Source organism: Mustelus asterias, chromosome 18 (genome assembly GCF_964213995.1).
Source record: "Mustelus asterias chromosome 18, sMusAst1.hap1.1, whole genome shotgun sequence".
Classification (NCBI taxonomy): Eukaryota; Metazoa; Chordata; class Chondrichthyes; order Carcharhiniformes; family Triakidae; genus Mustelus; species Mustelus asterias.
Window position 1 is genome coordinate 87,255,457 of NC_135818.1, and position 12,088 is coordinate 87,267,544.

The 12,088-nt window shown below is 46.0% G+C and overlaps 1 protein-coding gene across 2 annotated transcripts in view; it reads right to left on the minus strand.

Moving 5' to 3' along the window:
* The window catches only part of jag2b (jagged canonical Notch ligand 2b), a 163,249-nt gene that overhangs the window by 77,973 nt on the left and 73,188 nt on the right, over positions 1-12,088 (minus strand). For both annotated transcript variants that reach the window (XM_078234507.1, XM_078234506.1), the window contains exon 4: positions 2,156-2,410. In XM_078234507.1, coding sequence (XP_078090633.1) covers positions 2,156-2,410 — 255 coding nt within the window. The remainder of the gene's footprint in view (positions 1-2,155; positions 2,411-12,088) is intronic.

A 12,088-nucleotide genomic window follows, 5' to 3' on the forward strand; every position in this document is an offset into this window, starting at 1 on the left:
AGACTTACATTAACACTGCAATGAAGTTACTGTGAAAATCCTCTAGTCGCCACACTCCGGCGCCTGTTCAGGTACATTGAGGGAGAATTTAGCATGGCCAATGCACCTAACTAGCACATTTTTGGACTATGGGAGGAAACCGGACACCTGCAGGAAACCCACACAGACACGGAGACAACATGCAGACTCCGCACAGACAGTGACTAAAGCTGGGAATCAAACCCGGGTCCCTGGCACTGAAGCAGCAGTGCAACCCACCATGCCACCCATATACAAGGAGTGCCAATTAGTTGGCAAGTGGACTCTGACTGATAGAAGTGTCACTAACAGGATGTTGCCATCAAGCCAAAAAGACAGGATGCTGCTGATCACAAATGAGTAATGTGGTATATGAATGAGAGTGCCATTGTGATGCTAGATATGTAGGACATACATCCCAAAAACTGGCAGATTGCATCCAACCCCATATCCCTTCTGCTGTTTGCAATGGGCAAGATACAGACCATACCCAACCAGCGCATGCTTGCAAAACTCAGAACAGTGTCTAGCATTAGATGTGATTCTGCAATTGGACAATATTTGCTAAATAATCTTGTGTGCTAAAATCTACGCTGAACCAATTTAAGATTGCCAGCTAGGCTCACAGTGGGCATTTGTGTGTGCTGGAATTTACATATATTAATACACAGGGCCCCATCTCCCTGTAGACAGAAAGAACATGTGGACATTGTGCCCATCTCAGCTGAACAAAATAAATGATAACCATTTGCTGGTTCATTCTTCACAGCAATGCCATAACCAGAGTCAAGCTGCCTGGTTTAAATTTTAAAATAATGCTTGGCAGTTAACTATCAGTCACCATTAACTGGTGCATTCTCCATGGCAGTACCACTACCAGAGTCCATTTGCCAACCAATCAGCATTCTTTCCCAGTCTAAAGTTGTTTTCTTGATATCATCCTGACGATTGCAAGACAAAAAGCTTCAACAAAATGTTTTTTCCCCTCCAAATACTCAAGCTCTATACTACGAAACAGCTATCCATTTATATATACCAAAAAAACAGTAGTGCTACCAATGACCCTTGGGGAACATCATTGTCTCACCATCCTCCACTCTGGGGGGGAAAAAAACTATTTACCACATTTTGCTGCTTTCTATCCTTAAACCACATTTTTATCCAAGTTGACACTTACCCACCTATTTCATGAGCCTCAACTTTGTTAAGCAGCTATTTGTGATAATTCGTCAAATATGAGACTACCAGGTAGATCAATGAACTAGAGGTAGCTTGATGCTTGCTCATCCACCAATCCTTTGCTTCTATAGGAAAAACAGCTCAAGTGACAACCAAAACCCAGCTCCTTAGCAGCAGACACAGACTCCTATGTTGCTACTTCCACTTCTGGCCTTTTGCACAGCCACTAACTGTTCCATCCTCTGCCTTCAGCTTCCAAGACCCAATTCTCTCCCTAAACCCCTCACTTCCTTTCTCCTCCTTGACAATGTTCCTTAAAACCTGCCTCTTTGACAAAGTTTGGTCACCTGCCCTAATAGCTCTTTGCATGATTGAGTGTTATATTTTATTTGATAACCCTCATGTGAAGCACTGTGGAACATTCTATTACCTTAAAGGTACGAGATGAATACAAGTAGCAGCAAACGAAATTCTCATCTCACTTGTTTGCCAATTATCTTAAACCCATGTCCACTGGTGGTTGACTCTCTTCCCGGTGGAAAACGTTTTTATACTCTGGGGCAAACAGGTTTATTTGGCATTACGAGCTTTCGAAGCACTGCTCCTTCATCACCTGAAGGAGCAGCGCTCTAAAAGCTCATGATACTAAATAAAATTGTTGGACTTAAATCTGGTGTTGTGAGGCTTCTTACTGTGCACACCCCAGTCCAACACTGGCATCTCCACAACTCTGGACCAAAAATCTTTAGTTCGAACACCTCGTTACTATCGCTCTCTGCTTTCAGGAAAATTCCAACTTCTCTAGATTCCCCCTGTAACTAAAGTCGTCGTTCCCTGGTAACCTCTCCAAGACCTACATTATAAGTGGATGGATTCCATTAATGCAGGAAAGGCTCAAGCTTGTGTTTTGCTGCTCCAATTTGGTTTGAACCACACCCACAAAGCAGGGACTCCTTACCTCTGGTGCAGTCAGCCCCCATCCAGCCCTCCATACAGAGTTTGTTTCCATTCTGGTCGCAAACAAAGTGGCCAAAGTGGTCATCGCGTGGACGGCAGAGCTTTTTGCAGCCAGTGCCATAATAATTTTCCTTGCACGTCACACGTATACTGTAGTCAAAGTGAGCCACGGCTCCGTTATGCTGCATGGTCATCCATTGGGCTCCAGGGTTGATCATTCCCGTGTGAGCAGCTCGCTCGATGAGCTGCCCTTCATCTAAACAAGGGGAAGAAACAATTGACTGTATATCAGTGTTTTTTACTCTAGATTGGACAACACAGTTATCACTGGCCCCACTTAGCATATTAGGACCAATATGTTCAAGGGGCAGGTGGGCAATGATGAATTTGAGTCAATTCCATTTCATGTTGTCTGAAACACTGAATCTCTTCATTCATATCCTCAAACTGCTCCCAGCATGATCTGTGACCTACATATCACGTGTAGGATAGGAACAGGAAAATTAGAACATTTTATAATGTTCCACTTTACAGAGGGTGCTGACTCTCGACAGCGGTAAAGACAGCCCCCACCTGAGCAGGAACAGGAGGAGGATATTCAGCCCTCAAGCCAAGGTTATCCATTCAATTAGATCAGACTAACCTCTCCTCAACACCATTTATCTCCCTTTGCTCCATATCCTTTGATGCCTTTACATGACAAAGTTAACCATCCCAGCCATGGACTTTCTAATTGACTGCCTGCACCCACAGCCTTTTTAATGAATGGACTCAATTTTTACCATCTTCAAGTGAAAAAGTGGTTTCTAATTTTTGCTCGAATGGTCTGGCACAAATTTCAGTGATCGACACTCTTGCCCAAGTCAGAAGATCTATAAAGTGCTACTCTCGAGACTTGAACATGCACTAGAGCATTGTCCAGATTGTAATACTGTGCAAGTACAGCAACATCTGAACTTCTGCCTTTCAGATGAAGGGCGCCATCTTACTGTCCGTTCATACCCTGCTGCATGTGAAGATGGTTAATTTGGCGCTCGGCCAAGTCTCTGTTCACTGCAGCAGGACCAGAAAGTCCTGCTGGCCTGAACGACCAGATGATTCCACCCAAAACATTAAATCGAGGCCCGATCTGCCCTTTCAAGTGAAGTAAAAGATCCCAAAGCACAGCTGGAAAGATCTCCAGTTAATAAATAACCCTCAACACAGATCACCAGAAAACAGCTCGGCTGATCATTGCTGAATGTGGGAGCTTTCTGTGCCATTTCCTACATTACAACAGTGATTAGAGTCAGGTACTTCATTAGCAGTGAAGTGTTTTGTAATTTCCTGCCACCACAGGATATCCTAAAGTGTAGGCAGCTCAAACACAGGAAACAGACCAGACAGCCTATCAGATCCATGCTTGCTTTTATGCTGCACTCTTCCTCATTTAATGATCAATGCATCATTCTATTCTTTTGCCGCATGTGCGTCTCAACTTCCCCCGAAATGCATTCATATTATTCACCTGTTCCAACGAGTTCCACATCCTCAGGGTAAAGAGGTTTCTCCTGAATGGAATTAATCAGTCACTCTCCCCTACGGATCCTAATTCTGATCAACCCCACAAGTACAAACCTTTTTGTAATCTAATTAGGCATAATTAGTTTTTCTTTGGCCTTTACTTTTGTAGTAGTATTTTCCTTAAGTTTAAAGTGAAAACCAGAAGTGGGCTGCTAAGGAGTCTGGGAAGGGTTTTTTAAGCGTGCGAAGTATAAAAGGTAGGCTGCAGTACACAGCGGGCAGCGTCGGGAGCGGGCAGCGGAGTGTGTGGGAAGCAGAGTGTGAGCTATAAGGGCTTTGGCTCACAGGGCTTTGGGGGACAGGGCAAGCAGGGGTGAGTTTAATTCATTTTTGCTGTTTCTACCTGGTACTGGCAAGGTATCTAGAGGGGATGGGTGTGCAGGCAGTGCTATGTTCCTCTTGCACTATGTTTGAGGTGAGGGACTCCGTCAGTGTCCCTGCTGATTACATCTGTGGGAAGTGCACCCATCTGCAGCTCCTCCAAAACCGTGTTAGGGAGCTGGAGTTGGATGAACTTAGGATCATTAGGGACGCAGAGGTGGCCATAGACAGAAGCTTTAGGGATACAGTTACTCCGAGGAATGAAAATAGATGGGTGACGGTGAGAGGGGCTGGGAGGAAGCAGTCAGTGCAGGGATCCCCTGAGGTCGTTCCCCTTAGCAACAAGTATTCCGCTTTGGATACGGTTGAGGGGGACAACATACCAGTGGTGAGCCGCAGTGAGAGGATCTCCAGCACTGTGTCCGTCTCTGTGGCTCGGGAGGGTAAGGGGGAGAGCGGGAGGGCAATAGATATTGGGGACTCATTAGTTAGAGGGATAGATAGGAGGTTCTGTGGCAGCAAAAGAGACACGAGGATGGTATGTTGCCTGCCGGATGCCAGGGTCCGTGACGTCTCGGACCGTGTTTTCCGGATTCTTAAGGGGGGAGGGGAAACAGTCACAAGTCATGGTACACATTGGTACCAACGACATAGGTAAGAGAAGGGACAGGGATTTAAAACAGGAATTTCAGGAGCTGGGCTGGAAGCTGAGAGCCAAGACAAAACATGTGGTCATCTCTGGTACTTTGCCGGTGCCACGTGACAGCAAGTTGAGGAACAGGGAGAGTGTGCAGTTAAACATGTGATTGCAGGGATGGTGTAGGATGGAGGGTTTCAGATACGTGGATAATTGGAACACATTCTGGGGAAGGTGGGACCTGTACAAACAGGACGGGGTGCACCTGAACCAGAGGGGCACCAATATCCTGCGAGGGAAATTTGATACGGCTCTTCAGGGGGGTTTAAACTAATTTGTCAGGGGAGTGGGAAAAGGAGTTGTAGTCCAGAAGTCAGTGTTGAGGGTGGTGAGATATTGGGGAAGGTATCAGGGTCAAGGGTGGGTACCGGTAGACAGGAAGGTGGGTTGAAGTGTGTCTACTTCAATGCAAAGAGCATCCGGAACAAGGTAGATGAACTTGGGGCGTGGATTGGTACTACGATGTTGTGGCCATTACGGAGACATAGAACATAGAACAGTACAGCACAGAACAGGCCCTTCGGCCCACGATGTTGTGCCGAGCTTTATCTGAAACCAAGATCAAGCTATCCCACTCCCCATCATCCTGGTGTGCTCCATGTGCCTGTCCAATAACCGCTTAAATGTTTCTAAAGTGTCTGACTCCACTATCACTGCAGGCAGTCCATTCCACACCCCAACCACTCTCTGCGTAAAGAACCTACCTCTGATATCCGTCCTGTATCTCCCACCACGAACCCTATAGTTATGCCCCCTTGTAATAGCTCCATCCACCCGAGGAAATAGTCTTTGAACGTTCACTCTATCTATCCCCTTCATCATTTTATACACCTCTATTAAGTCTCCCCTCAGCCTCCTCCGCTCCAGAGAGAACAGCCCTAGCTCCCTCAACCTTTCCTCATATGACCTACCCTCCAAACCAGGCAGCATCCTGGTAAATCTCCTCTGCACTCCTTCCAGCGCTTCCACATCCTTCCTATAGTGAGGTGACCAGAACTGCACACAATATTCCAAATGTGGTCTCACCAAGGTCCTGTACAGTTGCAGCATAACCCCACGGCTCTTAAACTCCAACCCCCTGTTAATAAAAGCTAACACACTACAGGCCTTCTTCACAGCTCTATCCACTTGAGTGGCAACCTTTAGAGATCTGTGGATATGGACCCCAAGATCTCTCTGTTCCTCCACAGTCTTCAGAACCCTACCTTTGACCCTGTAATCCACATTTAAATTTGTCCTACCAAAATGAATCACCTCACATTTATCAGGGTTAAACTCCATTTGCCATTTTTCAGCCCAGCTTTGCATCCTATCTATGTCTCTTTGCAGCCTACAACACCCCTCCACCTCATCCACTACTCCACCAATCTTGGTGTCATCAGCAAATTTACTGATCCACCCTTCAGCCCCCTCCTCTAAGTCATTAATAAAAATCACAAAGAGCAGAGGACCAAGCACTGATCCCTGCGGCACACCGCTAGCAACCTGCCTCCAATCCGAAAATTTTCCATCCACCACCACCCTCTGTCTTCGGTCAGACAGCCAGTTGCCTATCCAATCGGCCAACTTTCCCTCTATCCCACACCTCCTCACTTTCATCATAAGCCGACCATGGGGGACCTTATCAAACGCCTTACTAAAATCCATGTATATGACATCAACTGCCCTACCTTCATCAACACACTTAGTTACCTCCTCAAAAAATTCTATCAAATTTGTGAGGCACGACTTGCCCTTCACCAATCCGTGCTGACTATCTCGGATTAATCCGCATCTTTCTAAATGGTCGTAAATCCCATCCCTAAGGACCCTTTCCATCAATTTACCAACCACCGAAGTAAGACTAACCGGTCTATAATTACCAGGGTCATTTCTATTCCCTTTCTTAAACAGAGGAACAACATTCGCCATTCTCCAGTCCTCTGGCACCATCCCCGTGGACAGCGAGGACCCAAAGATCAACACCAAAGGCTCTGCAATCTCATCCCTTGCCTCCCAAAGAATCCTAGGATACATTTCATCAGGCCCAGGGGACTTATCGACCTTCAGTTTATTCAAAACTGCCAAGACATCCTCCCTCCGAACATCTATTTCCTCCAGCCTATTAGCCTGTAACACCTTCTCTTCCTCAAAAACATGGCCCCTCTCCTTGGTGAACACTGAAGAAAAGTATTCATTCATCACCTCGCCTATCTCTACTGACTCCATACACAAGTTCCCACTACTGTCCTTGACCGGCCCTAACCTCACCCTGGTCATTCTTTTATTCCTCACATAAGAGTAAAAAGCCTTGGGGTTTTCCTTGATCCGACCCGCCAAGGACTTCTCATGTCCCCTCCTAGCTCTCCTAAGCCCCTTTTTCAGCTCATTCCTTGCTAACTTGTAACCCTCAATCGAGCCATCTGAACCTTGTTTCCTCATCCCTACATAAGCTTCCCTCTTCCTTTTCACAAGACATTCCACCTCTTTTGTGAACCATGGTTCCCTCACTCGGCCATTTCCTCCCTGCCTGACAGGAACATACCTATCAAGGACATCCAGTATTTGTTCCTTGAAAAAATTCCACTTTTCATTAGTTCCTTTCTCTGACAGTTTCTGTTCCCAACTTATGCCCCCTAATTCTTGCCTAATCGCATCATAATTACCCCTCCCCCAATTGTAAACCTTGCCCTGCCGTACGGCCCTATCCCTCTCCATTGCAATAACAAAAGACACTGAATTGTGGTCACTATCTCCAAATTGCTCTCCCACAACCAAATCTAACACTTGGCCCGGTTCATTTCCCAGTACCAAATCCAATGTGGCCTCACCTCTAGTCGGCCCATCCACATATTGTGTCAGGAAACCCTCCCGCACACACTGCACAAAAACTGCCCCATCCAAACTATTTGACCTGGGTAGAACAAGGACAGGAATGGTTGTTGGACGTTCCGGGGTATAGATGTTTCAGTAAGTGTACGGAAGCTGGTAAAAGAGATGGAGGAGTAGCATTGTTAATCAAGGATAGTTTAACGGCTGCGGAAAGGCACTTCGAGGGGGATCTGCACACTGAGGTAATATGGGCTGAAGTTAGAAATAGGAAAGGAGCGGTCACGCTGTTAGGAGTTTACTATAGGCCCCCAAATAGTAATAGAGATGTGGAGGAAGAAATTGCTAAGCAGATTATGGATATGTGTGGGGGTCACAGGGTAGTTGTCACAGGGGACTTTAACTTTCCAAATATTGATTGAAACCTTTGTAGGTCAAATAGTTCGGATGGGGCAGTTTTTGTGCAGTGTGTGCAGGAGGGTTTCCGTACACAATATGTGGATAGGCCGACAAGAGGTGAGGCCACATTGGATTTGGTACTGGGAAATGAACCGGGCCAAGTGTTAGATTTGGTTGTGGGAGAGCACTTTGGAGATAGTGACCACAATTCGGTGTCTGTTGTTATTGCAATGGAGAGGGATAGGGCCGTACGGCAGGGCAAGGTTTACAATTGGGGGAGAGGTAATTATGATGCGATTAGGCAAGAATTAGGGGGCATAAGATGGGAACAGAAACTGTCAGGGAAAGGCACTAATGAAAAGTGGAACTTTTTCAAGGAACAAATACTGGGTGTCCTTGATAGGTATGTCCCTGTCAGGCAGGGAGGAAATGGCCGAGTGAGGGAACCATGGTTCACGAAAGAGGTGGAATGTCTTGTGAAAAGGAAGAGGGAAGCTTATGTAGGGATGAGGAAACAAGGTTCAGATGGCTCGATTGAGGGTTACAAGTTAGCAAGGAACGGGCTGAAAAAGGGGCTTAGGAGAGCTAGGAGGGGACATGAGAAGTCCTTGGCGGGTCTGATCAAGGAAAACCCCAAGGCTTTTTACTCTTATGTGAGGAATAAAAGAATGACCAGGGTGAGGTTAGGGCCGGTCAAGGACAGTAGTGGGAACTTGTGTATGGAGTCAGTAGAGATAGGCGAGGTGATGAATGAATACTTTTCTTCAGTGTTCACCAAGGAGAGGGGCCATGTTATTGAGGAAGAGAAGGTGTTACAGGCTAATAGGCTGGAGGAAATAGATGTTCGGAGGGAGGATGTCCTGGCAGTTTTGAATAAACTGAAGGTCGATAAGTCCCCTGGGCCTGATGAAATATATCCTAGGATTCTTTGGGAGGCAAGGGATGAGATTGCAGAGCCTTTGGCTTTGATCTTTGGGTCCTCACTGTCCACGGGGATGGTGCCAGAGGACTGGAGAGTGGCGAATGTTGTTCCTCTGTTTAAGAAAGGGAATAGAAATGACCCTGGTAATTATAGACCGGTTAGTCTTACTTCGGTGGTTGGTAAATTGTTGGAAAATGTCCTTAGGGATGGGGTTTACGACCATTTAGAAAGATGCGGATTAATCCGGGATAGTCAGCACGGATTGGTGAAGGGCAAGTCGTGCCTCACAAATTTGATTGAATTTTTTGAGGAGGTAACTAAGTGTGTTGATGAAGGTAGGGCAGTTGATGTCATATACATGGATTTTAGTAAGGCGTTTGATAAGGTCCCCCATGGTCGGCTTATGATGAAAGTAAGGAGGTGTGGGATAGAGGGAAAGTTGGCCGATTGGATAGGTAACTGGCTATCTGATCGAAGACAGAGGGTGGTGGTGGATGGAAAATTTTCCGGATTGGAGGCAGGTTGCTAGCGGAGTGGCACAGGGATCAGTGCTTGGTCCTCTGCTCTTTGTGATTTTTATTAATGACTTAGAGGAGGGGGCTGAAGGGTGGATCAGTAAATTTGCTGATGACACCAAGATTGGTGGAGTAGTGGATGAGGTGGAGGGCTGTTGTAGACTGCAAAGAGACATAGATAGGATGCAAAGCTGGGCTGAAAAATGGCAAATGGAGTTTAACCCTGATAAATGTGAGGCGATTCATTTTGGTAGGACTAATTTAAATGCGGATTACAGGGTCAAAGGTAGGGTTCTGAAGACTGTGGAGGAACAGAGAGATCTTGGGGTCCATATCCACAGATCTCTAAAGGTTGCCACTCAAGTGGATAGAGCTGTGAAGAAGGCCTATAATGTGTTAGCTTTTATTAACAGGGGGTTGGAGTTTAAGAGCCGTGGGGTTATGCTGCAACTGTACAGGACCTTGGTGAGACCACATTTGGAATATTGTGTGCAGTTCTGGTCACCTCACTATAAGAAGGATGTGGAAGCGCTGGAAAGAGTGCAGAGGAGATTTACCAGGATGCTGCCTGGTTTGGAGGGTAGGTCTCATGAGGAAAGGTTGAGGGAGCTAGGGCTGTTCTCTCTGGAGCGGAGGAGGCTGAGGGGAGACTTAATAGAGGTTTATAAAATGATGAAGGGGATAGATAGAGTGAACGTTCAAAAACTATTTCCTCGGGTGGATGGAGCTATTACAAGGGGGCATAACTATAGGGTTCATGGTGGGAGATATAGGAAGGATATCAGAGGTAGGTTCTTTACGCAGAGAGTGGTTGGGGTGTGGAATGGACTGCCTGCAGTGATAGTGGAGTCAGACACTTTAGGAACATTTAAGCGGTTATTGGATAGGCACATGGAGCATACCAGGATGATAGGGAGTGGGATAGCTTGATCTTAGTTTCAGATAAAGCTTGGCACAACATCGTGGGCCGAAGGGCCTGTTCTGTGCTGTACTGTTCTATGTTCTATGTTAATATGAATACAAGGCTCACCCCCATCCTTTTCCTTAAGCATCATCCCAAATTCAGGTAAGATTGGCAGCACGGTGGCACAGTGGTTAGCATTGCTGCCTCAGTGCCAGGGACCCGGGTTCAATTCCAGCCTCAGGTCACAGTCTGCACGGAGTCTGCATGTTCTCCTCGTGTCTGCGTGGGTTTCCTCCGTGCACTCCAGTTTCCTCACACACTCCAAAGATGTGCGGGTTAGGTTGATTGGCTATGGTAAATTGCCCCTTAGTGTCAGGGCAATTAGCAGGGTAAACATTTGGGGTTACGGGGAAAGGGCCTGGATGATATTGCGGTCGGTGCAGACTCGATGGGCTAAATAGCCTTCCTCTGCATTGTAGGGACTCTATGATTCTAGTAGCAGCACACTTTTTAGATACTTATAGATAAAATGAATCAACCTTTATTTGTCTATACAGAAAGCCCAAATATTGAGAGATTTTCCTGTACAGTCAAAAAGCCAGAAGAGGCTCCATTTGTGGTTTGGTGGGCAATGGCAGTTATTAGTGAGTAACTTGGAGCAGGGAGGTAAGTGCCACCTTCAATATCCATCCTATGTTGAATTAGTTATTCTCGGACCATGTGGAGGAGCCTCAGGTAGAGAAGGAAAAGGGGAAATCCTCAAGAACTAGGACCATCAATGCTGACCACGGTCAGGTAAATACTGCTCATGTGAGCATGCATGCACATATGCATCGAACGGGGAGAGGATCAGGTTAGGGAATCGTAACTTCCATGGTTGAATAGCAACACACTTGCTCAGGTTGACCTGAGTGAAAGACTACACAATACAAGGCATCAAAAATCAGAAGAGGATTTAAAGTAAGCTTTAAAAAAGGAACAAGAACCAGGAGAACAAAAATCAAACACTTCTAATCACCTCACAGTCTTAAACATCCAGAATTGAGAGTATTAACTGTTCAAAGATTAAGGGAGTAGCTGGGGACTGCACAAGTTTGATAACCACACATTGTTTTGAGTTTCCGAGTTTCCCTACAAACTTTCCAGGAAGTTCTGCTGAAAGGGTTTTTTTCCAGCCAGAACGGAAATATTAAGGAATTCTGAAACAAAACAAATATCGGGTCTCGCTATTTTCTCAAGACAGTTGGACACACCACACCCACCCAGCACGAGGGAGCAACAGAGACAGATTTAAGAGAGCCACACACTTCAGCTGTTGTGTGCCTTAACAGAGCAGACATTGAAATACACAAAGAGTTTCCGCATTCCTTCCCCAGTCTCCGACTTCCCACGCTGGTTAGGCTGCTTACATTAAAATATTGACAAAGGGGTTTACCATGTAGTACTGGGTCAATCTTGTGTCCAACACTCAGTCATGGCTCAGTAGGTAGCACTCGCTTTAGGTCAGAAGGTTATGGGTTCAAGTCTCACCCAAGGCATGAGCAAATAACCTATACTGACACTCAAGGTGCAATACCTACGGAATGCTGCACTGTTGGAGGTCTCAGTTTTTGGATGAGATGCTAAATCAAACTTCCCTCTGCCTTTCACGTGGTTGTAAAATATCCTATAGTTTTCTTCCTGGTGGCCGAGACACAAAAAGATTATCTGGTCATTTGAATAATTTACCAGATGGAAACAGGCCATTCAATCCAATTGGTCAACGCAGTGTTTATTCTCCACACAAGTCCCCTCCCACCCAAACA